This window comes from Manacus candei, unplaced genomic scaffold, assembly GCF_025592945.1.
Source record: "Manacus candei isolate 608988 ecotype Guabito, Panama unplaced genomic scaffold, ASM2559294v1 h1tg000002l, whole genome shotgun sequence".
In the NCBI taxonomy this organism is placed as follows: Eukaryota; Metazoa; Chordata; class Aves; order Passeriformes; family Pipridae; genus Manacus; species Manacus candei.
In genome coordinates this window covers 11,650,049-11,676,985 of record NW_026138050.1, presented here as the reverse complement: position 1 = coordinate 11,676,985, position 26,937 = coordinate 11,650,049, and the positions used below count along the sequence as shown (strand labels likewise).

The window sequence follows — 26,937 nt, the reverse complement described above, 5'->3', positions numbered from 1 at the left end:
TTTTTGCATTGATTTTTAACATTCAGTACTAAAATATGTTTTGATTTTGCCTGACACAAAATTTGTACCAAAGTTCCACGTAATAAAAGAGGCTTGTTCTACTTCAAAAGAAATGCTATTATTAGTAGTTAAAAAATAAGCAAGTTTCACAGAAACAGTCAAGCATTAAGTTAAGGTTATTTCTCTAGGTTAAGCTTTGCATTAGTTTATTGAAACCAGGTAGAAATAACTATTTGCTTTCTTTGTTCTTTTTAATTAGGTTACAGCCATCCCTCTCTGATAAAGCTTTTACAGCAGCCACAGAACCTGGTAAGTGAATTAAAAGATTAAGTACTTGCAGGAGTCCTCTCCCTCGTTGTTGTGGACTTTCTCATTTTTTCTTAAACTGATAGTGAATGCTAATGATTCAATTTAATATATGACAGGATCTGCTTGCTGTATTGCTCACTAGATGAAAAGGTCTTGGTTGTGTTTAAGGAAACACCAAAACCTCTGGGAAGCTTTACAAGAAGTAAACATTTGGGTGATGCAAGCACCTGATATGTTTGCAGCCAGTTTTAAACCACAGTTCAAACATAGTGTTTCCAATTAACAATTTTAGGAATGTTCCAAGTGAAGATTTTTGAGCCTGAAACAAGCACAAGACTTTGAGAGGAAATATAACGTTTTGAATGGGGTGCCCTCCATCTGGAATGCTGTGGGAAGTTTAGTTTCTTTTTGAAGGGTGGGGATAGTGACTGGTCCCCATCTCTTAAGTACACTCCAGCAGATTGTGAATGCTGAGCCAGCATGGCAAAGAAGTGCAGACATTTGAGTTCCCTGAGCTGATTTGCTTTCTGGTTTGCTCATTTCTTAAGGATGAGAAATTGTGCCTCCCCCAGAACTAAAATTCTTCAAGTTTAAAAAAAAAAAACAAAAAAACCCAAAAAAACCAAACCAAACAAACAAACAAAAAACCCAAAAAAAACCCAAACCAAAACAAAAAAACAAACAAACAAACAAACAAAAAAACAAAAACAAAAAAAACAAAAAAAAACCCAACCCAAAACAAAACAAAAAACCAAAAAAAAAAAAAAAAACCACCAAACCACCAGGCCTAGAAATGCTGGAGTTATCAAAGGCAGATCTGGTAATATTTCTAAATACTTAGTGTTAACTCATAAAAATTATTTCTGAGAATAATATCTTCATTATAATGCAGCAGTCAGTGAAGTCAGCTCTAAAAACCAAACAAAATAAAAAAGAATAAACAAATTTAAAAAAATCTCAGAACCAACAAAAACTCCAAACCCCAGAAGTCCTGTTGTCTGGTGGCAGTTGGTGATTTGCCCACTGGGGAAGGGCAGGTAAGAAGCTGCCAGCTCTAAGCCTGTGGTAAAAGGAACTCCTCTGAAGTGGCACAGCCAGGACCCCTCTCTCCCATGCACAAGCCCCAGAGCTGCCCTTGGTACCCATTCTGATTTCTGAGACCCGGCTGGCTCAGGGGAGAGGGTGGCAGGGAGCCAGGGAGCCTGTGCCTGGCTGCACTCGGGATCTCTGGCAGGCTCTGCCTGGGCTGGGTGTGGGCAGGATGTCAGGTTTGCAGTGCCAAGAGCACTGTGAAGAGCAGAGCTTGTGCCAGTCTCACTGCAGACAGTGTGTGCTGGGGCTGACTGCAGGTAACACTCCAGCTTTGTGGGGAAAGGGCTGCTCTGAGTGATACACACCGAGGGAGGGCTGTGGCTAATGCTGGTGATGGGATCGGTGTTTTCCTTTGTTTGGTTTGTCTGCAATGCTCCATGTACCCTCTTTACAGCCATCTATAAAGGACAGAATGTGCATCTGTTTGTTCGAGCCCACAGCAGCTTGATGTCAATGTTCTGTTTTTCTCCGTTTTGAGTATCTCATTAACTACAAAAAAAGAAAAATGCACTTTTCTGCTTAATGGCGAATGTTGTCAATTGACTGTGACAGCCCATAATCAAATTCACAGCAAACTCATGGTCTTGTATCTCTAACTTCATTTGAAAATGTACTTCTAAACTGTGACAAAAATCAAGTAAAATTTCTCACAGGTACTAAACAGAAATTTTGTGTTATTCTGTCAGTAACATCCTTGCTTAGGTTTCCTTTTAAGATGCAGTCTATTGAAACAATGTTTTGGAAGTAACAAAGGAACAAATTACAAAGTGGTAGCTCATACACTGTTATATCTTGTGTGATACTTGGTTTTCTCTAAGAATCATGATGAAATGTCCTTACAGGTACAGTGTGACCACTTCCACCTCTTGCTGTGGTTCACACGTCTGAACAAACAAGTTCTTATATTGAAGGGTGCCAATAAATGTGCAAGTTTGAGCTGCACTGAAAATATGAGTGTTGTGGAGGAATCAGTCTGTCCCCTCTGGAGACCCATTAAGAATTAAGCCATCAAAGCCAAGCCTTTAATGTCAACAATTCCTTCTTCAATAAGAAAAACAACAAATAAAAAGAAGAGCAAATAATGTTGCTTTGCAGTTGGCAAAATTATTGAGCTTGTCCTTTTCTGAGCAAATTTAATTTAAAATAAAAAGTAGCACAGTGTGAATCAAATAAGATTACCTACAAAGACAAAGAGCAGCGATGAATCGATTTTAATCCATGACACTTAATTGAAATTAATTGCATAAATGTGACTTTCATCTCCATTAGTGAACTGGGGAGACTGAGGGGATTTTTCCAGAGCTGCTCCTTAGAAACCCCTGTGTGGGCAGCCGGCTCAGCTTTCCCACCAGCTGCTGTTCACTGACACCAAAATTACCTTTCCCAAAGGTCTGAATCCTGATTTGGCCAGTTCACAGGACATTGAAGTTGGAAGGAACTCAGGTGGTCTCTTGCCCCCAAATCCCACTGCAGTAGTATCTGGAGGATGTTTTATAAGCACAGTGTTCCAAAATGGTCTGTCTTGTAGCTCAGTAAGGATGAAAATGCTGCTATCCTAATTGAATTTAGCTACTTGAACTGAAGGCAAGTAATAAAGGTTTTAAAGCATATTTCCTGTGTGTAGCGAAAAATTGAGATTGAGCAACTGAAGTGGCAATATTGAAGAGGAAATGTCAGTATGAGTTAGCATGCACCTTTCCCAAGGTGTCCTGCAAGAACAGAGTAGTAAGGATTAGACAGAAAAACATAGTCTAAGGTGTAAGTATTAGTCCCTGGTTTAAAACTCCATGAGCCGTGATACAAATTTCTGCCAGGTGTTTGTAATTACCATGAACTGTCACTGCTTTGATATCAACATATTTTTCATGTGATAGGAGAACCTAACAATTCCTCTTCCTTTGTCTTTTTAGAGCACTTTCATCAACAGACCTGCCCTAGGGATTTTACCTCCAGAGAACTTTACAGAAAAACTGAAGGAGTCTTTGCTATCAGTAAGTTTGAGACAGCAGTGATCAGTTACCATGTTCTGTGTTCAGGGATGTGAGCACATTCAGGGGATGTTATGGATTTTACCAGGGAACATTACAGATTAGCTGTTCATTCACCTGCCTTCCCACTGTGAGGAATGAGGTCAAACCTTTTTCCCTGACTTGACAACTGAGTGTGAGAACGTGGCATGTCAGCCCTGTGTAGATGCAGCCTCTTATTTCTGAGTTCAAGAACTGATGAGAAGACACATTTTCACTTACCTGTGCTTTCATAAGAGAGAGTGGGATAAGTGGCTTCTGTGTCTTGATTTCAATTTGAAGATCCTTGGCACTGAAGCTGAATCAATCCCTCTCATCTGCAGTTAAAATTGTCTTTCCTCACCCTGGGCATGGTTGGTCTCCCACTACACTGAAGTTCATGATGTTAAGGGCTAATCACTATTATTATCACTTGGCACTATATCTGTGCTCCATTTTTTGGAATAATTTTCTCTCTTGCTTGACAGGTGGCTCCCAAGGGCCTGTCACAGGTAATGACCATGTCTTGTGGATCCTGCTCCAATGAAAATGCCTTTAAAGCAATATTCATGTGGTACAGGGTGAGTAAAATATTAAGATGTTTTTGTAGGTTTAGTTGTAAAAATGAGTATTTATCATCAGAACTGCTACTGTAAAACTGCTTGGAGGTTGTCTTGCTCATGGTGTTCCTTATATTCAAGCTAGTATAAAATCTTTATTAAAAAGTGTTCATCTAAGCTGTCACTTTGTATTGACACAACTTTAGAAATTAAAAGGAAAATGCAGATTGCAGTCAGTATGTAAAAGCAACAGCCAGTGTCTTCATTGGCTCCAATCTGGAATACCAGGATTACTGACTTGTGGTTTAGCCATAAATGCATTGGTTACAACTAACTACAGGAAAACTCTTGTTGGGCTGTTTGGGTTTTTTTGCAGAACAAGGAGAGGGGCCATAATAATGTCACAAAAGAAGAACTGGAATCTTGCATGATTAACCAGGTAACATTTGTTCTTTACCACACCTACAGATGTACCGTTGGCTTGGGCTTGCAAGGGAAGATTGGGAGGAAAATTGGCTTTGCTGTATGTGAGGTGGAATTAGGGTTTTGTAAATTTAGGAAACTGTGAAATACAAACTGCTCCCAACAAATATCAGTGAGCCATCAGGAATATGGGGGGGGGGTCCAGCATGGGGCAGCCCCAGCCTCTCCTCACTGAGCTCCCACAGCCCCGATGCCACCCCCAGGCACATCCACGTGCTCCTGGTTTGTGCAAAAAGGGGCTGAGTGTGCTGGATGCTCAGCCTGGTGTGAGCTCACATGTGCAGGGATAAAATTCCAAGGACTCATCAGTATTAATGAGGGGGTTTGGGAGCTCGGGCAGCTTTTAGGGGGTGAGCAATGTATTTGTAACAATTCGTGGTGCCCGACGGCTGGGGAGGAGCTGGGTCAGGGTGCACTGAGGGGCTGCAGCTCAGGCTTGGCCATCCCGTGGTGCTGTGGCCTGGGGGGTGTGTTGGGGGGGGGGTGTGAGCCCCTCTGTGACCCCCTTGTGTGCTCTCCTTGCAGCCCCCCGGCTGCCCTGACTATGCCATGCTCTCCTTCATGGGTGGCTTCCACGGCAGGACCATGGGTAAGCTGTGCCTTGTCCCTCCTCAGCCCCTGCACTGACCCTCAGCTCACTGTGCCTGTGGAAAAGGGGGATGCCCTCAGACACATAGTACTGGAGGAGAAGCTGTAGGTTCGTTAAGCTTTGCCCTGGAAGCCCCACCAATACTGAAACAGAATATCTGAGTGACAGTAGGAATCTATTTTTTTTTTTTTTAAATTATTTTCAAAAGGTCTCTTATTGTCATTCAGAATCCAGAATTTCCTGTCTGTATTCATGAAAATCTAACTCCTGGGGAAAAATCACCACAATATACAAACATGATGTTACTCATTTTTACCATTTTATATCAGCTCAGTCCCTCTTCAGAGCATGTTACCCAAGAGTGCTGTGCCTGTGAGCTTTGTGAGCAGTTGTCTTTGGACAGGTGAAACCCAGCTCATCTGAGCGACCTGTTCAGACTGACAGAGGTTCTCCTGTTCTTCTGGAACAGTGCATGGGAAACTGATGCTTAAAAGCTAGAGCAATCCACTTAGACCTGACTAAATCCAATTGCCCAGTATTTCAGAATATAAAGCAAAAAGAGCAATTAAGGTAATTCTACTGTCATGCTGTCAGGCAATTTTTCACCTCTTGGTAGCTTTTTTCCTTTATTGTTCTTAGACAGGTATTATTTTAATTTTTGCTTCTCTGTATTTAGGTTGCTTAGCTACAACTCACTCTAAAGCAATTCACAAACTGGACATTCCCTCGCTGGACTGGCCTATTGCTCCATTTCCAAGGCTAAAGTATCCCCTGGAAGATTTTGTGAAAGAGAATCAACAGGAAGAAGCCCGTTGTTTAGAGGAGGTAAAAAATTCACTGGCAGCTTTCTGTTGTTTTTGATTGGAAATAATGAATAGTGTTGGTAGGATTAGTGCCTTTCACTAAAAGAATGTTTTCAGGGGTTGGAACAGCCCGTGATTAAAGCAGCATTCAGTGTTGTTTACAGTCCATTTGTCCTGCCTGGCAGAGGAGAAGCCAGCTGGGGCTGCACGAGTGACACCCCAGTGAAATCCCACACACAGGACAAGTCCCTTGTATCCCAGTGAACTTGTCTGCCAGGCCTTGCCAAGGGGCCATGGACTAAGGGATAACACAGCATGGATAACCCTCTCTGCAAAGAGAACCTCTAACAGGATTTCAGGCTTCTCAGCTTTTCCCTGGCAGGTCCTGGTGTGAAGTTCTGATCCTCCCTGTGGCTGCAGGGAGTGGGTGGGCAGGGACACAGTGCCTTCCCCAGCCTGGGAGAAGGGAAAGCTGGGCAGAACAGAGTTTAAGGGAGGAGAACCATCTCCAGGTACCAGAAGCACAGGATTCCCTGTTGAGATCCAGAATCTCCAGCTTCCAAGGGCTCAGTCTTGAGAGATGGCAGAGGGGAGCAAGGAACTGAACTGGTGCAGAGTGTGGAGAGTCACAGCCAGTGGCAGGGAGGGCTGTGCAGGGATCCAAGAGACCACTTAGCCACTTATCCAAACCTGCCTCAGTCCAGAAAAACAGAAAGCATAGCAGATGGCTTCCCTGGGGTTGCTCCATGACAGCTTTAAAAAAAAAACACAAACAAACAAAAACCAAACCAAACAAAACCCGAACCAAAACAAAAACCAAACAAAAGAAACAACAAACCCCAAACAAACAAAGAAAAAAGCACAACAAAAAATAAGTAAAGGCCGAATGCTCTCCTACCAAGTCTGTGGCTTGGCCCCCTTTGGAAACCATTGCTTTTCACAGCCTGCACGGGCTGTGGGCCCTGAAAGCTGTGAGGGGTATTTCAAGTACAAATACATCACTAAATGCAGCAACTGGCACCACAAGGTTAATGAGAATTCTCTCTAATTCCCTTATCAGCAACAGGATTTCTGCACTATTTCATCCGATTAATTTTAATGTATCTGAAGTGGGTGACTGGAAGAAGTAAATTTTCCAGATGACCTTCTGTAATAGATCAGCAGAGTTTTGGGTTCTGACACAAAATCTGTCTCCTTCCCTGTTGCTCAGGTGCAACAACAGCAGTGGCACAGCTGCCCACCACACTGCCAGCTGAACCTGGCTACTGCTTCCACACCACTGTAGATAAATGTGCAACTAGTTACAGTGTGTTTAGGACATGATTTAAACTTAAGTGTTATTCAGGAGCAAGAGGGCCGTGTTAAATCCTGGAGGAACTACTTGTTAATTGCTTGTGCCTCCTGACACCTTCAGAGCCAGGAGTGTCTTGGAAAAGTTGAAGCTCTGTTGCTGAGATTGAATTCTTGCTGGGAGGAAATGTGTGAATGTCCTGGAAGGAGAGTGTATCATAAGTGTTTGATTTACAGGTGGAAGACCTGATTGTAAAGTACAGGAAAAAGAAGAAGATTGTGGCTGGAATCATTGTAGAACCAATACAGTCGGAGGGTGGGGACAATCATGCTTCAGATGACTTCTTCAGAAAGCTACGAGATATTGCCAGAAAGGTAATAAAACATTTCAGTGGTCATTCAGTAGTAGCTGAACATGCAAATACTTTTGGGTGTCTCCAGAGGCGTTCCCCCTGCCCCAGGGACTTTGGGAGCTTCACAGGCCTCCCTAGGAGCAGTCAGGGTAGTTATGTACTTGTAGTCAGATACAAGCAGCCCCTGGTCTCTTCCATTTGATGCACATCTAATGGTTTCCTTAGTCCAATAAATTACCTTCTAATTTTGAGGTGAGAGAGAAATTACTTTGATTAATTAACTATGAACTTTGCAGTAGTGTTCTTTAAATGATAATGCCAGATTGTTGAGAAGGTTCAATTTCTGAAGAGGAGGGTTTGGAAAAGGGTAAATTTTTAATTACAAGCTTGTTTTTAACTGCAAAAAAAACTGAAACACAACTTGAGTCCAACCATAGTGCTGATGTTCCAAAAAAACAATGAAAAGGACAGATGTCTTGATGCTTGGAATGTGAATTTACCTGTTTAGAACTGATGGCCCTCAGGAAGACCTGCTCCATGCTTTTTTTTTTGCCCTCAAAACATCTGGGTGCTTTTAGAGAAGAGCAGAGGTGACATTTGGAAAATTCTGTTCTGCCATGAGAAAAAGCAGCTTTTCCCATTATCATAGAATCATTTAGGTTGGAAAAGACCTCTGAGGTCAGTGAGTCCAACCATTAACCGAGCACTGCCAAATTCACCACTAAACCATGTCCCCAGGTGCCACATCTACACATCTGTTAAATCCCTCCAGGGATGGGCACTCCACCATTGCTAACAGCTGCTCATGCAAGGGTGACATGGTAAGTAATGTAAAATGAAAAGGGTTGCCTTGTCTGAAATGAGGTGCTGCCAGAAGTACTTACCAATTGATTTTAATTGCATTATCATGATACAATTTATCTCTCTGTCCCAAAGTTTTAACAAAATAGTCTTCCATGTATAATCCCCATGTTGTCAGCTCACATGAGCAGCTCTTTCAGCAGACTTGTCTGAAAAGGCAGCTCTTCAGGCCCCCAGGCTGAACAGCTCACGCTGCTGGTATTGCCTTTGTGCCACAAATGACAGAACTCAGACTGGGGGCAGAAACTTCTTATTTAAAACAAAGCTTCTAGAAATGACACTGCTTCCCTCGGGGGTTTTGAAAATGCCACCTGTGCTCCTCCTGGATGTTTTCAGGTACCCTTTAGACATGTTCAAGACTATATAAAAACACGTCCTTTGTGAGTTTGGGTAGAAAATAAGTTTCTAGTGCCTTTCTGAAAAAACAGGTGAATTCTGAATTGTGAAATCTGTCTCACAGTGAGTGGCGTTGGTGGAGGGGAGATCAGAACAGTGAAGGGAGGGGAAGGAGGGATGTTGCGTGTCATTGGCTTGTATTTCTCTGTTCACTAAGGGAGGTATTTCTGTTTTGTAACATTCCCTGCTCCTCCCCTCTCTCCCCACAGCATGGCTGTGCCTTCCTGGTGGATGAGGTGCAGACGGGAGGTGGCTGCACAGGGAAATTCTGGGCACATGAACACTGGGGCCTGGATGACCCAGCTGATGTGGTAACGTTCAGTAAGAAGATGATGACAGGAGGATTTTTCCACAAAGAGGAGTTCAGGCCAAATGCTGTAAGATTTTCAATGAAACAAACTCTGTGCTGGTTGGTGACCCACTGAGGAGTGAGTGTAACCTCTGTGGAAGGGACAAGGTTTCCTTCAGCAGTGCCGGTTCAGCTGGATGGAGCTGCTGTTTCACAAATACTTGCTGTGTGCTCACACAACAGCTGTCATCATCAGTTCTTCACTTGTATTCCAGTTGTTGTCAGTCACCAAGGTCATAAAGCTGGTGGGGGGAGTGGAGGACAGGGTTTAGCCTCATGGAACTAAACTTCAGTACAAAACCCAACCTCAAACTGACACCTTTTCCTGCAGGGCAACTTGAGACCTTCAGAACTTGTATGTCAGCATTGCAGATTCTGTCAGCAAGATTTCCTCTTCACATTAATGACATTATAGATGCAATAAATGAAAAAAAAACAAGTAAAATTAAGGAGGACAACATAAAGCTTGATGTAAAACCCATACACATAATGCTGAATTCCGTGTCCTCTATAGCTGTGTTTCAATGAGATGTCAGAGCAGCAAGACAGAGTGCACTAAATGTGAAGCATGAAGTAGTCACCCCGTGTTTCAGCTCAGCAGGGTAGTGGGATTTTGCTCTTACAACAAAAAAAGGGAGGCTTGGTGAGATTAGTGCATGCCTTTTCATACACCAGATGTCTGCACTGCCAGTGTGATGCCTTGCTTTTCTTTACTGTAGTGATTTGCCTGTTAACATGTTCCACAACTCTCTTCCCACCCTTTCCCAAGCCCTACCGGATCTTCAATACCTGGCTTGGAGATCCATCCAAGAACCTTATGCTTGCTGAAGTCATCAAGGTTATTAAAACAGAAGACCTTCTAAACAATGCAACCCACGCCGGGAAAGCACTGCTGACTGGGCTGCTGGATTTGCAGGTAAACATCTGGAAGGATTGTAAATAAGAAACATAAATTTGCTGATGGGGCAGGATCTGACCTCATCCAGTTTAAACACTTGGACTGAGGAACTCCAGCTGGGGACTAAACCATAATCACAGCTTGCTGGTTTAGGTACTTAAATGCAAGTTGAATAACTGTGTGTGTTTTGGGTTGAAGTAAACTTTCTTTTACTGACTTAAGAATGTTGGGTTTATACAGCTTAATCCAAAATAGAGGGTGACCCCCAAAATATCTGAGTGTATGAACTGCAGTTAGTTAAATTACTTTGTTAGAAGGTTTTGTTACCACAAGCACCTGTATTTCATCATCCCAAAATTCTTTTTAAAGGAGGGTGGTTTCATATTTTTTCCCAATTCTGCTGGGCTGTTTAAACAAGAAAATTGCAGCTTTCCCTCCCTTGACTAAGGGAAATTCCTCACAGCTTCTACTATGGAGCCCCATAGGAGATGGAAAGTCAGACAGGCATTTAAGGGTAGGCTTGGAGGTGCTCTCCTCCCCAAAGGCATTTTGCACAGTACAGTCCCAAACACAGTCTCTGCTGTGTGAGCAATCCAGCCCCTGCACTCACTCCACTCCAGCAGAACCAGGAGGCAGCAGGGTTTCCACCTGGCAGAGCTGAGCCTGCCACCAGGTGCCCTCTGTTCCAGCACCTGCCATGGGCACGTCTCACCTCTCTTTGCAGGCTCGTTACCCCCATCTCATCAGCAGAGTGAGAGGAAGAGGAACATTCTGTTCGTTTGACACTCCAAATGATGCAACTAGGAACAAGTTAATTACAATAGCCAGAAACAAAGGTAAGAGAGTTTGTGTAGCATAGGTAATGCTCCTGAATTTTCCTTTTTTGGATGGTGTATGTGTACTACAGCATCAGAGGAGAGAAGGGAAATGACAAACAAAACCGTATTTAGAGTTTTCTGGAAATACTTGTGTTTTCAGAGACTTCAGAGCAGTACATTGCATGGTGTGTATATTTACCAGGCTCTATAGGTCTGGTGTTACTGGAAGAGATCTATGTAGGGCAGGAGTTTTTGTGACATCAGTCATATAGCCCTCTGCAGTGACCTCAGGTGTCCCTGGGCATGGCTTCCAGCTGCAGACAGGCCCTGGAGGGGATCCTCAGGATCCACACCTAACTTTCTCTGATTTTAACTGTGTGTGGGCCCTGGATTTGCTGCTGTCCATTTTTTCTGTTACTCTTATCTCTTGAAATGCATGATGCATCTAAACTGTGGTGAAACTAACATTTCAGAGCGAAAAATACACCATTTTTTGTTCTTTGAAACTAAGGCAGCAGGGAGAGAAGGCAAGCAGTTTGCTTCATGGTAAACCAAGGCTCTGCTTCGAGGCAGGGTAAGCCCAGCTCAGAGGCTGAGTTCTCATCTCAAATAGCTGACTTGGGGTTAAAAAAATTGCCATGTATTTAAAGTACTGAAGGAAGAGGTTTGCTGGCATGAGATATTCTAATTTTTTTGTAATTAAAAATGAAGTAGTTTAAAAACAAAATTGCAGGGAAACCTCCTGTGTCTTATTGTGGGACCAAGATACTTAACCAGTGGAGCTGAGCTCTGCGCTGGGTGGAGTCTTTCCACTGCTGTTGGAATTAGTCCCCATACTCCCAAGTGTAGAATATATATTTTATACAATATCTACAGACACCCACAGTGTTCTTCTAAGTTTCTGTGAAGTTTGATGTCCTTCACACCACTGGCCACGTGCTGTATCATGGTGTGGTTAGCAGGGATTTGGGGAGCTTCTGTTGGCCCCCCACAGTGAGGTGACCCTCAGTCAAGAGACCTGCATTTTTGTGGACACTTGGCAAAAGTGGAAATGACTACAGAGGACTTATTCTGTTCCTGTTTCAGGTGTTGTTCTGGGAGGCTGTGGAGACAGATCCATTCGTTTCCGTCCCACACTGATCTTCAAGGACCACCACGCGCACCTCTTCCTGAACATTTTCAGTGACATCTTAGCAAACTTCAAGTAAAAAGCAGTTCCCTCACACTGAACAGCTGATTATGAAATTAGTTTGCATTAATTCATGTCTTCTCTACTTACAAGATAAGTGTAAAGTCATAAGCCGAGGTTTGTGTTCTGTGTGTGATCCTGCCCAAGGCGAGCTGCTCCATGCGCACGCGCCCCAGGCAGAGCGTTGGCACTGGTCACCAGCAGGTACACGCAGCTGCCCCTCACTGTGCATCCCCTACAACCTGTGGGCCTCCCTCTTCTGGCCTGGGCCATGCCAACTGCAGACTCCTCTCTCCAGCCGTGGCCCTGACTATCCATTCTCTGAACAGGACCCGTTTTCACAGGTGACCCCGATAGATTTCCGTCCAGTAACGGCAACAAGGGTGGCCCCACTTAGGAGCCACGTGCCTGCCATGCGGGAAGTGCCATTCTCTGGTGGCAGCTGGAATAAAATCAAGAGTTTCAAGGAAAGCTCTGCTTTCCGACCACTGCCAAGCACAGTGTTTTACAGAATGATTTCCAGCTCTTTTCCCTCGAGTACAGACATCTGCCCCACGAGGTGGGTCAGGGCACTCCCTGTGCCCAGCCTGCACATGCTGCTTCAGAGGCACCGGTGCCCTCAGCCACACCTGCAGTGCTGCAAGTGGCACTGAAGCACTTGTCCTGTTCTCCTCATCATGGGTGAGTTTTAAAACTTGTGACTTCTCTTACAACTTGTACAGAGAAGGCTCTACCCTGAAGTATGTAATTTGACAAAGCTTAGAGAACCATGCAAAGCACATTACTTCCACTTCTGCCAGCAATTCAGAATGATTCCAGATTATTTTACCATTTGCCCAGAACACACAATAGCCATTAATTTATCTATTACAAGTTCTACATGAATACTTGAGGTATTTTATAAAATTACAGCAGAAATGCTTAATCTTAGCCATTATCTGGTATCAGAGCCACTACAGTGAAGGCCTAGTCCTAACTGCACATTTATAATGCAAAGTAATTCTATTTTTGTTCTAATAGTATATTCTAAATCATTGATACTTCAGAGATCTTCTAGAAAGCCACAGGATCAAAAAAAAAAGTGTCAACAGTTCATTAATTTGTTTCTCTTCAGAGAATTGTTTTGGATGTCTCTTTACTGTTTGCTTAGGGCTGACTTGAACTAGATCTGGTGCCTTTCTTTTCTTTTTCTTGGAGGAAGCATCTGGATTTTGTTTACTAAGTTTAACTTTCTGTTGTGCACCAAAAAACAGGGACCACAATGGACTTTACAGTTGCCCTATTTAGGACCTGACCACAATTTTTAAGTACATAATAAGAGACAGAGCAGTTAAAAGATTTAAATGTTTAATACAGCTACCAAAATGTGAAAGGTTTCTTACCTGCTTTGAGAAGTGTTCATCATGGTTTTCCCACTTTAGAGTAGTGGTGTTGGGAAACCCAAGTACACTCACTTCTGCCAGCTGAAACCCAGTGGGATTTCTGTAAACCTCTGCAGAAACCAGAATTCTGGCACCACTGGGCAAAACCCGAGCAGGTTTTTGAACAGAGGTTGTAGAAATCTGGGGTAAGGACCAGTAAATTGGTGTTCAACAAAACCTCATTGCCATCGCTGTCCTTGTAAGCATATTATCAGCAAAAGGAAAGTCAAACCAAGAACTGTATTTGACAGCATTTTGGGAATTAGTTTGTTCAACATATCAGTGCAGTAGTTTTAGTGAATGTCTCTAGCAAGTCTCGTACTTTTACAGAAGCAAAGGTCCAGTAATTTGAAGTCTTACCACATCTTCACTTTTATTATGACTACTCTAGGTGTTTTTATAATTTTTACTGACACTCAGTAACTGTATAATTGTGTACAACATGTTGATGAAATCGTTAGAGAATACATAGAAAGCACTGCAGCTGAAGCATATAAAGTTAATATTGTTTACAGCATACTGTGGACAGTGCCAAATAAATGTTTAAACAAATACTTAACTACACTTCATGGTGTAACTAGTAACTGTACACAGATTCATAACAAATGACATCTCATGTGTAATCAATATTCTTAAATAAAATATTTATAATTGAACTTCTGCAGGGCTTTTAATTTTACACCTAGTACATGCCTGAGCTGAACCACTAGTGCATATTAAATACATTCTGATGAAGATAGGCCTCCAAAAAACAGTGTATGTGTACAGCCCACTGCATTTTGCTGCCATGGTGTTTACACCAAGAACATTCCTCTTTTCCTTTTGATATTGCTGTGCCACACAGTATCAGCCAAAATTTAAAATCACAGAACCCCATGAGGAAAAGTTCAACATGAATAAATGGTAATTCAGGGTTAGCCTATGCACTTAAACAGCAATTTTACTTACCTGCATCTGCTGATCCACCAAGAGACAGAGGTTTCAATTTACATGAGGAAGAGACAGGGAAAAGAACACTCCAGATTATTGGTGAGGGTCAGTTTATTTGCCACTTTCAAATGAAGTAACAGCTAGAAGAGTGGTGTAAGGGGTTAACTTGCTTCTGACAATTCAAAAGATGTGTTATGTGTTACAGGTAATAGGTTTGGTTCTTTCTCAGGTTTAAATTCCTCCCTTCTACTGAGGTTTTGGAAAAGGAGGAGTCATACTAACACCATGGAGTAAGACCATTGTCTTTCATGGATACACGTGCTGCTTTTACCATTCCAGTGGGAAGAAATATTTTACTGTGAGGGTGGTGAGACACTGGAACAGGGAGGTTGTGGATGGATGCCCCAACCTTGGCAGTGTCCAAGGCCAGGTTGGATAAAGCCTTGAGGAATGTGGTCTAGTGAGAGGTGTCCCTGACCATGGCAGGGGGCATTGGGGCAAGATGATCCTTAAGCTCCATTTCAACCCCTTACTATTCTACGATTAAATGGGGCAGCAATTTCTGTAGAGGCTCCTGAAATGCTGCCCCAGCCTGTAACTTACCCTTACAGCTGAGCTGCCAGTGCCTCTTGCTGCACACCCCCCTTTGTCCAGTTACATTCACATCCTGGAGGATCTTGCCAGGAGACCCCACATCCACCCTCCACAGCATTACACACCTCCTTCCCAGCTTCATTAGCACATAACTCACATTTCATTAACACATAAGCATGTCTGTGTCTGACATTCACCACCACTCATCATATGTACACACAAGACCAGTTTCAATTTCCAGAGGCTTCCCAACCAACCTGGAATTGGCTAAAAGCAGCACTGATTTGGAGTGAGGGTGCTCTAGCAGCTCCTGTATTTCACTTTAAGAGTTTGTCCTGTTTCACAACACCTGAAGGGGCCAGCTGAGACAGTTGGGGTCAGCACCACTAATGCAGCCCCCTAGTGCATGTTCCAAGGAGGACAGTTCAGACTGGGAACTGCTCTCACAGCACAACATAGACATCACTGAACAGACACTCCTCACACCATAAACAAGCTGCAAAGACATTTAATCCAGTGGATTATTCTTTACCACTGTGACTTTCCCCGCTGGGTGCACTTACAGCAGGCTTTGCATAGGAAAAGGACAGGGGTGTCAGTTTGGTAAACTAATTAAACCTCATGGAACAATAAGCACAATGAACGTGCAACACGGAAAATCACTGGAAATGAGCTGCTGTATCACACAAGTTCTCCAAATATTTGAGTAAACTTCTCTTTGTCTACAATCTGTCCATACTTAACTGTAAAATATAAAGTATCTGTGCTGTTATGCCGTTTGAACTGGAGAAGCAGCTCTCCCTTTCTGTCTCCAACTTCATCCAAAGTCACCACTGTCTCTATGGGACAGTAAATGTCATTCCGTCTTCCCCAGAATGTCAAGTGGGCCACTCTGACAGTTTGGCCAGTTTCACTCAAGTAGATGAATCCAATAATTCTTCTGAAAAAGTAGCTCATACCGTACAACATTGCACCAGCAAAGACTGCAAGGCCAGTTGTGTATAAGAGGATATTCTGAGACACCTGGTTCTGCAGGTAGAGGTACCAGATGGGAGGCAGCGTGACTGTGGTGATGGCAGTCTGCAACAGCTTCAGTCTGGACAGGACCCTGCAGTACTTTATCCCTGGAAACCTGTAGACCAGTTTGAACTCTTCTGTCCTCCCATCAACAGCCTTCTGCTGGACCACAGCAGCAGTGGCCAAATGGGACAGACACACAGACTCTCGCTGTCTCCTGAGATAACTGTTAACACCTCTGACTTGCTGGTTTTGTGTCTGCAAACACTCCCATGTGCCAAAAGTCCAGGGTGGGCGAGCATCTCCCCTTCTCCATGACCTTGTCCAGAGCACCTTCTGCAGACATCTCCCAGAAGCTGGTGCCACGCAGACTTTAGTCCTGACTGTGCAGAACCAAGCCTGTAAGGAAAGGTTCCCACAAGTCATCATTTGAGCCCTCGTTAGAACTAAACCACAGTGAGCTTAGTCGGTCCCTCAGGCACCTACAGACAGCAAAGCACAAGCCCCTGCTCAGAGTAACCTCAAACCAGTGTTCAGTCAGGAAACGGGTGTTCGTGCTCACATCCCCCCGTGCAAAGCAAGAGGGAAAACACTTTGGATAACACAATTAACTGAGATAACCAGTCAGCTCAGTGAACGGACCCCATGGCGTCCCCTGCCTCTCTCGCTGTTTGGTTTTGATGTTCGAGCCACATCAAGGCACTGCGGGCCGCGTCAAGGCAAAGGGGGCAGGAGAACGCGGGCTGCCGGCCGGCGACATCGGCGATTTGCTAAATAACCACTTAAATAGCAATTTTAGGGAAACAGGAGAGAAAAAAAAAAAAAAAAAAGCAGACTAGGCACGGTAAAGGGGAGAGGGGAGAGCGCTCTACACCGAGAGAGGGCCCGGAGAAAGAGGGACCAGACAGCGGGGACGTGCAGGATAAAAGGAAGGATGGGAACCCCGCCGCGGTGTAACACACACGCGAGCGCCAGCGCCCGTGCAGGGACGCGTTGGGAGGGGAAAGGGAAGGGGAATGGGAAGGAAAGGGAAAAGGGAAGAGGGCCCGGCCCGTCCCTGGCAGCCCCCCGTCCCGTCCCATCCCGTCCCGTCCCGTCCCATCCCATCCCATCCCATCCCCGCCCGTCCCTCACCGCCGCCATGTTCGCCCCGCCCCTCAGCGCGCGCGGGGCCCGCCGGGAGGGAGGGGCGGCCCCGCCGGCCCGGCCCCGCCATGGCCCCGCCGCCCGCAGCGCTCTGTCTGTTCGACGTGGACGGGACCCTCACGGCCCCGCGCCAGGCGAGTGCGGGACGGGGCTGTGGGACGGGGCTAAGGGCTGTCACCGAGAGGCTGCGGGCGCTGGGGGAGCGGGGGGTGTCCCACAGCGTGCGAGCCCTCGGGCAGCGGGGCATCGCACACCGCGGGCTGAGTGGGCGAACTTGCCGCGCCCCTTACGGGGGGAAACAGAAGAATCCTCCTTATTTCTTAAAGCCAGAGCCGCTGTTTTGAGGCGGGTGTTGCGGAGCAGCGCTGCGGGGCTCATGCGGCAGGCAGGGAGGGCTGACGGGTGTGTTTGGGCGCAGAGGATCTCCCCGGAGATGGCGGCGTTCCTGCAGCGGCTGCGGCAGAAGGTGAAGGTTGGGGTGGTGGGAGGCTCCGACTTGGCCAAGATCCGCGAGCAGCTCGGCGAGGACGGTAAGGACCGCGCTGATGCAATCCCGAGCTACCCGCAAGGAAGTCGGGAAGGTTAAATGTAGGTTAAACCCTGTTCGTTCCCCTCCTCCCTCGCTTTGAACTGTTCCTGGTGATGTCGCGTTGCTCTCAGTCTGTGAAGAGCTGTTTCCCGGCACTTAGAAACTGCAGCGTGTTTGAATTTTACAGGTATCTCGGTATCAAATTAAGGGATTGTTACTAACGGTGAACTCCTGGCAGAACTTTGGGAGGGCTTTATCCCGTTGCTGCTTTACAGTGGGGCTGTGTGTGTGACACACACGTGTGGCTGCTCAGCTGTGAGCACATCCCTGGAGGGCCTGACTTTGGTCACTGCACCATAACCCGCATAACAAACCCCTTTTGTAATGAGGTGCAGCCATGGACTCTCACCCTATCCTACAAGAGGCACTTCCTTTTCCGTGTCTTTAATGGTGTTAATTGATGCCCCTGACAGCCTTCTGTCATGCTCAGATAACTCAGAATTTGTTTGGCTTCCAAGTGGTCTCCACTAAGCCGTATCATTTTGTGTTGTAGTAAGAGTCTCACAACTGCCAGACATCTACTGAAGATTAATAACACTGAGAAAACAAATGTAAAAGAGCAGTATTTGACTTGCTCTCTCGCCAGGCTGTGTGCCAGGTTTTTGCAATATTTGAGGTGTTCAGTCACTTCCTTACACTTAATGCAGAGACATATTTTCAGGAGAGGAAGAGCCTTTGAGCAAAAACACGGGTAACTCAATTGAATGACTTCTTGTGATTTGAGGTGTGCATTAATCTTGGTGAGAAATGGGAATGGCTTTGATCCTGTGCTTAATGTTATGCTGCTGAATCTTTCATGCTTTGGGATCTAATGTTTGCTGTAACCTGTTTAACGTGTAAGACAAACTGCGTTAAACGTACATGGGGAAAAAGTATGTGTCACTGTCTTTCTGTTTGCTTGCAGTGGTTGAAAAATTTGACTATGTGTTTCCAGAAAACGGCCTTGTAGCATACAAGGATGGGAAATTCCTAAGCAAGCAGGTAAGTCTGAAATTTCCAGTAGTGGGAAAGAGAAATTTTCTAAAGATTTTCTAAAGACTTTTCTTTGTTGCTACAGTGTAGTCCTCTGTAATCACCCTTCTAACAAAGGCCAAAACTGCTGCTGTTTTCATGTTACCCCTGTTAATGGATCATTCATTTGGCCTGTAATATCAACATAAGTAATGGAGAGCAAACATTTAAAAAGAGATCCTGGCTGAAATTGCTGCCTTGAGCAGTGGTTCCAATTTACTGCAGGAACAAGCTCCATTTCTTCATACTTGGCTACAGCAGATATTAACTGCAGTTTTTGTTTAAGGCTGCTGCCTCTGGCCCACAGCTTCCTTCTAAACTAGGTGCAAGTAGGGAGCATATTAAAGGATGCCAACCTTTATATGCTATGGTAATATGCTAAGCATGTTAACCATGGTGTTATGGTTAAAAAATAAAAAAGTAAACAAAAATAAAAATGAGAGCCTTTGGTTAATACTGTGTGTGCATCAGCTGAGAGTTACTGATTGAAGGCATGTTTGTTCCTCTGTGGTATTAACCATGCCTGATTATCCAATGTCTGTGTTTTCCATGTGACTTGCTTTTAGAATCTCAAATTCTGGACCCTTGGTTGAATGGTGTTTATTTTGTTAGAGCATTCAGGGTCACCTGGGCGAGGACATTCTTCAGGATCTAATCAACTACTGCCTGAGTTACATTGCAAAGATTAAACTACCAAAGAAGAGGTATGTGCACACACACATCTCATGTGGCCATGTTCTCCTTGTTACAGTGTTGGACATCAGGATGTAAAGCTCAGCTCAGGCTGCTGAGCAGAAAAAAAATGAGTAATTTGTGGTTTTGGAACACTGTGTATGTGAAACAGCTCAATCCATGCATACAAAGACAAGCTCCCAGCTAGAGCACAGGATTTGAAATATTGATTCAGCATTTTTAAGAGGGAAGGAGACTCTGTTTTGAAGTAGGAGTGTTTCCTTGATGTGTTTGGAATTCAGCAGCATAATGTTTTCCAGAGCTGAGAGGTGTGCAGCAAGACCAGCTCTGTGTGATACATGAGGTGCAGCTGCTCCAGGCACTAAAATGCACCGTGTGAGGCAGGGCAGGACACTGCCCAGATTGATGTGAATTTTGCAGCTTCACCCCAAAACTGACAGCCTGGTCCGTCAGGCTCTGAGGATTGGGTTGATGGGATGCTCCAGTCACACTTTTAAAACCAAGCTGTACTTTTAACAGTCAGAAAGGATGACGTTGAGATTGCCAGATTGAAATAACAGTCCAAAATACTCCTTGGTGCCAGAGGGATTGTCTTTGGAATTAAATGGCAGTTCATTATGATACTTAGTGTTTTGATCAATTTTTTCATCTATTTTCTGTCTTGTTAATCCCTCCTTTTCCAGAGGCACTTTCATTGAGTTCAGGAACGGGATGTTAAATGTGTCCCCCATTGGAAGGAGCTGCAGCCAGGAAGAACGACTTGAGTTCTATGAACTCGATAAAGTGAGTTACAGCTCTTGAACAATACCCAGCTCTCCTGGAGGAGGCAGTTACAGCCAGGTTATGATTTTTAAAAAACTTCTATACTTTCTGCAGTTTTTTTTTCATTGTAATCCATGTAGTTTAATGAACTTCTTCATTCAGACCTCAGCAAATAGACAATAGTTTTTTTGTTGCAATGGTTAACAATGATTTCTTGCAGAAGGGGTGGGTTTGGCTCATGTTTCTTTTAATCCAGAACACCCAACCTCTACACACAGGGTAAAAATGCTGTCCTAGATAAAACCATTCCTTGGTGAGCTCTTTAGTGTACCAATCTGTATCCATTCAACTCAATAAAACTATTCCTTTACTTGTCCTCTGCAGAGCCTTTTAAGGCAGAATTTTAACAATTGAGGTCAAACTGTTCACCATTTATCCTCCTTTGTACACAGCTAAATGTGCAAGGCTGAAATGAATCTGAGCCACGAGAGTTCTGTTTCCTGCTACACCACAACAACTGACCCAATAAAAACCCTGAAACCTAATTCCTCAAAAGCAGACTTTATCTGTGACTCAGTTAATGGATGCTGAAGGATATCTAAGATATCTAAGCATTCTGAAAAAACCCTTCTTGGAGTATATGGCCTCAGAAGAGTAGTATCAGTTTTTTAGACTCTTCCTATGCCTCAGTCTTCCCATTTGTAAAACTGAATTTTTCTGGGAGTTGAAGCACACTTTTGTAGTGTTCTAAGATTTTCAGGTGGAAGAGCAAATATCACAGCATGTATGTGAAGTTTTGCTCTTTTATTTTTTTACAAGTTGGTAACAGATTAAAGTGGGAAGATTCTCAACTTGCTGCCAGTAATAATGTGGCTGTATCACAATCCTGGTACTCAGACCTCTGGGTATTTTTGAGATGTTTTTTGGGGGTTATCTTTTCATTGATGAATTAACACAGCTTGTAACTGATATGTGGTTTTGTTTTGGTTTTTTTTCTTAACAGAAGGAGCACATAAGAGAGAAATTTGTGGCTGATTTACGAAGAGAATTTGCAGGCAAAGGCCTCACGTTTTCTATAGGTAATACATTAAAAGAATGTAATTTAAAACATCAATTAATTTAATTTAAGTCATATTGTCTCGTGGCTGTGACATATCCCATCTCATTTGTGTGATAGTTCTCACTGGGGGTGGTTGCAGGCAAGACTGAGCCTCTTTTTCATCTTAGGCTTTCACTTGGACATTTTAATTGAGATCCATCAACAAAGAGAACTTCATTGCTTGTCATCAGTTCATTGTCCTTTAATGTCAGTTGTATGACTGATTCTGCTCATTTTGAAACATATTATATGCCTCTATTTAGTCAAAAGTTGTTTCTGTGAATCAGTTTTGATCAGAACTATTCCATCAGTGCTGTTCAGTTGCCCTTGGTTGTTCAGCTCTAACTGCATTGTGTGGGAGGAAGGAAAGAATCCAAAAGCAAGTGCAGGCTTAAAGAGAAAAATTATAATAGAGAGGGAATTAATATTCCATGCATTTCTTCTTTTTTCCCTTCTCCTCTAATATATTACCACATTCCTGCCCTTTGTTATTTTTCAGAAAGTATGGTTGCCATTAGTGCTGTGGCATTGAAGCACTAAGGCAGAAATGGACTGAAATGCAGCTCTCTTGAAGCATGTTTTAAATACCTTTAAGGCACCTGCTTCAACTGGGGATCATGCTTTTAGGTATTGGGGAAGTCCAAGGATTCAGAACTGGAACAGTTGTTGTCCTCTTAGGGTGTGTTAAAAAGGCTGATTTCCTCCTTTTTCTATTCTGAAAGCCTTAGAAAGTCTTTTGCCTTAAGACTTTATGGCTGTAGATAGACTTATGACTGCTTTCATTTGTGTCCTTTCTTTCCAAAATTAAAGAGATTAAATGTAATTCTTTTTAAAAGGTTCACTTTTTGGGAACATGCTAAGACTTTCATATTTGTTTAATGGATAAATAATCATCTCTAAATCACAACTGTAATAACTGATACCCTATAAAACACTTTCTGTACTTACAAGACCTAACTCATAATATTTCTGTGGCTTCTGCAAAGCTCCCTCTGCCTAAAATCTTACCCAGTTTAGGATTTCTTCACTTCCTCTCCCCTGAGAAATGTGTTCTTACAATCAAACCAGCCTGCTTGGTTCATGTCTATCCTAGGAGGGCAGATAAGCATCGATGTGTTCCCTGATGGCTGGGACAAGAGGTACTGCTTAGGAATTGTTGCCAATGATGGATACAAGACTATTTACTTCTTTGGAGACAAGACTATGCCAGTGAGTACATTAGTTTGTTATATTAATTTCAGAGCTGTTTTAAAGCACAGGGACTGTAGGTTCTAACAGTCTAACCTAATTCCTGATGAATTCCTGAAGTCAGGGTACAAACACACGTCCATGTTTAACTGGCTGTGCTGCTGGGGGAGAGCTGGGAGGTTTTCCTCCTGTTTCCTGATGTGAACACAAGGTTCTTGACAGACTTAATAGAAATTGTTTGTAAATGGAGCTTCTGTAATTCTGTTAAAAACCTAGGTGACATGACTATGTGATAAACTGATTATCCTCTGTGGTTAGTGGAGATTGATGCTTCCTGTTGGCTGGTGGTTATTAAACATATTTATTTCCCATTTAATTTAATTTAATGCCTTTCCTTTGCTCACCACTGTCTCCACATGGGGGAACTGAACATAGTCCCTGTCCCCCATCATTGGGCTCAGCAGGGCAATTCAGAAGCTTTTAAAACTCATGAGCAGAGACCTGACAAGAGCCTGTGAGGGCAATGGCAAGCACAAGGACTTGGATGAAATTAAAGCTGTCTGAATATGGCCAAGGGACAGGGGTCAGGCTAAGTTTTACAAGAAAAGGCTTAGTTTTATAAGAACCTGGAGTTATAAAACTCTGAAGTTACAAAGAACTTTACAGATTTATAAACTTGAAAAGGTGAAATTTTATAAGGAAAAGACGATTAAATTAAAGGGGTTTTCTGCCTTGACAGCAGCTGCAAAAGTAATCACCTGTCCCTCTGGCACAGAGTTCATGGACAGTTCATTTTAAACCCTGTAAGTGGCAGTGCAGCATTTTCAGAGTGTTGAAGTACCAAGAGCTGCTGCTGACCCCGTGAAAGCAGAGTGGGAACTGCTTCCTGCAGTGCTCCCGGTGGTTTTCAGGGATCTCTGCTCATGCAGGTGGCACTGCTGTTGTTCCCTGAGCCTTGGCAGGTGTCCTGTCACTGCAGGCCCTTGGAAAAAGGCCCTTCTTTCCATGTTTTCCTTTATGTGTCCTTTTTGTGTGATTATATGTTAAATAAAATTAAATCCTCTTCTGCTTCCAGGGAGGGAATGACTATGAAATTTTCACAGACTCCAGAACAGAAGGCTACAGTGTCACATCCCCCCAGGATACCAGAAGAATCTGTGAAGAGCTATTTTTTAAATAAAAGACTTTCAGAATTCACCCTTCCAGGACGGTTAAAACAGCTTAATAACTTGAGCCATCATCTTCATTCTGTATTGATTTATGGTCTTGAAACTGGCCTGCAAGGCTTTATCCCTAGTTTTTTTATTTTGAGGCTGCTTTTTAAAAGATGAGCATTTTATAAGAGGTTTGGGGTTTTTTTAAATACTGCCTTGTGCTATAAAATCATGAATTATAAGACAGTTGGGACTTTCTTGTCTGAAACTGGAAGATGAATAGAAGAGACAGGATTTATTTCTTCCTGGAGGTGGGAAGATTGAACTGAGCCATAAGTTCCTGACCCCACATGTGTTCCAGTGTGTGGTCAGAAGGTGCTTCAGGTCTCCCACCCCTGGGAAGGCTGGACCAGCTGAGGCCAAAGTTACCTCCTCAGAATGGCACAGTCAGATCATGGTACCTACACTCTACAGACTACTAAAATCTAAAAAAATAAAAAAATTGTAAAGATAATCAAAGTAACGTCATCACAGTAACAAAATATATTCCTGTCACTTTCTGATAGTTTTCTGATTTTCTTTGTAAGAAAGAAATTAAGGGTAAATGAGATTTTAGTACTAAGAAAATTACCTGAATTATGTTTCTCTCAAAATTCAAGTCAACACCTGACAATCCATGTAACTGTTAATATTACTTTTCTCATCTGGCATTACAAAACTAATCTTGTGTATGAACAATTTGATTTAGTAACAGAGAAATAAATCTCATCATAAAAAATTACTGTTTCAATTTGTCATTTTGGGAAATAAAATACTTTAAGCAGAACCTGTTGCATGCTGCCTGTCTGTACAAGGAAATGAGGGACCTGAGTCTTTCCAATTCCACGTTTATGTGATACCTGCACAGTAAAAAAAAAAAAGGGGAGAATACAATCTTTGTCCAACCCAAATCCCCAGAAGAGCTTACAAAAAAGGAGAGGGAGCTGTAATGCACCTCATGCATCAAAACTACCTTGTCTGCTAATGTTTCCTTATATAAGTCTTTAAATATCCAACACCTGCATTCTCCTCTCTTTGATCATCTTCACCACCACCTACCCAGGGAGGAGACTGAAGACATGTTAAAGCATTATAATGGTCGCATTTATTGTAAAGAAAGCAGTGTGTGATACTCCAACAAGCTGGACAGTGATAAATCCACCACTACTGAGTCTTATGGGTCATAAAAAACAAAGCCAAACTCCAAACCCCACTACAGATTGGTTGTTACCATACACCACAGTGTGATACTGGTACAGCTCAGGTAAAACGAGCCAGCACAGCAGTTACTGACCTCCACACCTCAGAACAGATCCTGAGTCCTGGGACATGTCCTGACAGCAAGCACCTGCTGGGAAAACTGCAAATAGGCAACTGGAGTTACACTGTTTCACACAACTAACAAGAGCTGTGCCATCTTTTTTTTTTTTTTAATTTTTTTTTTTTATTATTATTATTATTTGCAAAGTCAATAAAAATCCACTGTTAGGAACATAATAGAGAAAAATGCTGCATTTGAAAAACAAAAATATATGGAAGGCAAATAGGAACAAAACTAAGTTAGTTGCACTACAACTACATGAAGGGAAGAATGACTCTGTCACATCTTACCAAGCAAGTTTTCCTGGGAAACAGATGCAGAATGTACTTCACCAAGACAGCTGAGCCTTTTAAGTAACTCACACAATATTTTACACAGGGTCATCTGAGCAGCACAGCCTGCTGCTGTTGGGAAGGGCAGTTATCCTGCCTGCCTGGTGGCACACCATGGCAGAGAGGCAACTGTCTGCCACCCAGAAGGTCATCTTCAGCCTTGTCTAAATTCAGACACAGTCAGAGGCTATGAAGTATCCACTATTCTACAGCTTTCTACCTCTTACCTTGAAGCAAATTTTTTTAATTTGGGTTGGAACTTTTTGTTTGTTTTTTTTTTCTTAATACTGGCCTATAAAATTTGTTGCTAATCAACCACCAAGGCACCTAAGTAAATTCACAAACAATCCTGACTTTACAACCACAATACAGTTTCCACACCGGTGCAGCCACACCACATTTGCACTGGAGAGTAACCACTAGATGGAGAATTTCCACCTCGTGGCTGCTGCTGTTTGTGAACTTCCTTCCACGAGGACAACAAATTGCAGCAATGAACACCTCTCTCTCTCAAGGCAAGGCATTCAGGCACTGTTATCAGCAATAAATGTACTGTAACCCTACAGAAGAGCAGCCCGAGGGAGCAGAGGGCTCACACAATGCCAGGGTCTCGGAGTTATGGCCATCTGCACTAGAAGAGCTCTCCTTAAACCTCTCCCCACTCCCCCCTGGGCATTTCCTGGAATCAGTTCACAAGATAAAAGAAAAAAACCAAACCTCCCCTCCTCCACCAAGCACACAAACTAGGTCTCTTTAAATACATTTTTTGTAAACACATTACGCTAGATTTTTTTTTTTCATTAGCATTTGAATTGCCTTTTTTTTTTCCTTTTTCTTTTTTTTTTTTTTTTTTTTTAAATCAGGCCAGCTATAAAAACGGTAATCCTGGCCTGCTCCTGCTTTATCGACAACCGCAGCGTTTCCTCCTGCAACAACACATGGGATATTCTCAGGACAGGTCCCCTGCAGGCAGCTGTGGAGCAGTGACCACCCGGGTCAGACCCTGGCACCCCCCTCAGGGGCTGACGACGTGCCCCGACCAGGTCTCGTGCTTGGTGCCAGGGGCCAGGTGGGTGATCACCACCTCCACTGCCTGCAGCTTCTCGTTCTTCGGGGGGATGGTGCACATCTTGTAGGTGACCTCGTCGCCCGCCACGGGAACGTACTCGCCCTCGATGCTGCGGAGGGGGAAGCTCCAGTTAGTCATAAATCACATCAACGCTCCTTTGCAGCTTATTTCAATTTTTATCATAATAATTATCTTGGATGCTTAATACACTTCAGGTTGTTGTTTTTTTTTACAGAGCCTGTCGTCCACCAAAGTCTGGTTGGTCGATTTTGGTTGTCTTGCAGCGAAATCCCTATGGAAATACTATAAATGCCACCACCACCCTAAAAAAAACAACCAACCAAAAAAAATTCAAAATGAAAACAGAAAAACATGAAAATTCCCACTCTAATATACCTTAAAGAATACTCCAGCTTGGGCAGCATCGCTGTGCACTGTGCACCAGCACCTCACCCACCGGCAGCACTAGAGGGCAGGGCTGATGCTGTTTGGCACTTACTTTGGGGATATGGTTTTTAAACTACAGAAAGTTGATCCTTTTCTTTTTTCCCCTCCTTTTCACTAAAGCTTTTGAAG

General features: G+C 43.5%; 4 protein-coding genes across 9 annotated transcripts in view; 2 read left to right on the top strand and 2 right to left on the bottom strand.

Moving 5' to 3' along the window:
* The window catches only part of ABAT (4-aminobutyrate aminotransferase), a 52,851-nt gene extending 38,778 nt beyond the window's left edge, over nucleotides 1–14,073 (top strand). For all 3 annotated transcript variants that reach the window (XM_051795648.1, XM_051795738.1, XM_051795573.1), the window contains exons 6-16: nucleotides 260–309; nucleotides 3,312–3,392; nucleotides 3,896–3,988; nucleotides 4,344–4,406; nucleotides 4,976–5,039; nucleotides 5,716–5,864; nucleotides 7,370–7,507; nucleotides 8,952–9,119; nucleotides 9,861–10,007; nucleotides 10,714–10,825; nucleotides 11,894–14,073. In XM_051795648.1, coding sequence (XP_051651608.1) covers nucleotides 260–309; nucleotides 3,312–3,392; nucleotides 3,896–3,988; nucleotides 4,344–4,406; nucleotides 4,976–5,039; nucleotides 5,716–5,864; nucleotides 7,370–7,507; nucleotides 8,952–9,119; nucleotides 9,861–10,007; nucleotides 10,714–10,825; nucleotides 11,894–12,015 — 1,187 coding nt within the window. In that variant the 3' untranslated portion in view covers nucleotides 12,016–14,073. The remainder of the gene's footprint in view (nucleotides 1–259; nucleotides 310–3,311; nucleotides 3,393–3,895; nucleotides 3,989–4,343; nucleotides 4,407–4,975; nucleotides 5,040–5,715; nucleotides 5,865–7,369; nucleotides 7,508–8,951; nucleotides 9,120–9,860; nucleotides 10,008–10,713; nucleotides 10,826–11,893) is intronic.
* A 1,360-nt stretch (nucleotides 14,074–15,433) lies between these two features.
* Nucleotides 15,434–17,109, bottom strand: TMEM186 (transmembrane protein 186). Its single transcript, XM_051796344.1, has 2 exons — nucleotides 17,093–17,109; nucleotides 15,434–16,357 (listed from the first exon to the last, which is right to left on the bottom strand). The coding sequence occupies exons 1-2, from the start codon at nucleotides 17,099–17,101 to the stop codon at nucleotides 15,623–15,625; spliced, it is 744 nt and encodes a 247-aa protein (XP_051652304.1). The 5' UTR covers nucleotides 17,102–17,109; the 3' UTR covers nucleotides 15,434–15,622.
* Nucleotides 17,110–17,140: 31 nt separating this feature from the next.
* Nucleotides 17,141–24,426, top strand: PMM2 (phosphomannomutase 2). The gene is made up of 8 exons (XM_051796486.1): nucleotides 17,141–17,238; nucleotides 17,523–17,634; nucleotides 18,598–18,674; nucleotides 19,317–19,408; nucleotides 20,081–20,180; nucleotides 21,163–21,238; nucleotides 22,352–22,467; nucleotides 23,522–24,426. Exons 1-8 carry the CDS (start codon nucleotides 17,173–17,175, stop codon nucleotides 23,624–23,626), a joined length of 744 nt encoding a protein of 247 aa, XP_051652446.1. The 5' UTR covers nucleotides 17,141–17,172; the 3' UTR covers nucleotides 23,627–24,426.
* CARHSP1 (calcium regulated heat stable protein 1) overlaps nucleotides 24,167–26,937 on the bottom strand; it is a 38,050-nt gene continuing 35,279 nt past the window's right edge. For all 4 annotated transcript variants that reach the window (XM_051796986.1, XM_051796731.1, XM_051796820.1 and 1 more), the window contains exon 4: nucleotides 24,167–26,470. In XM_051796986.1, the coding sequence (XP_051652946.1) occupies nucleotides 26,308–26,470 (163 nt within the window). In that variant the 3' untranslated portion in view covers nucleotides 24,167–26,307. The remainder of the gene's footprint in view (nucleotides 26,471–26,937) is intronic.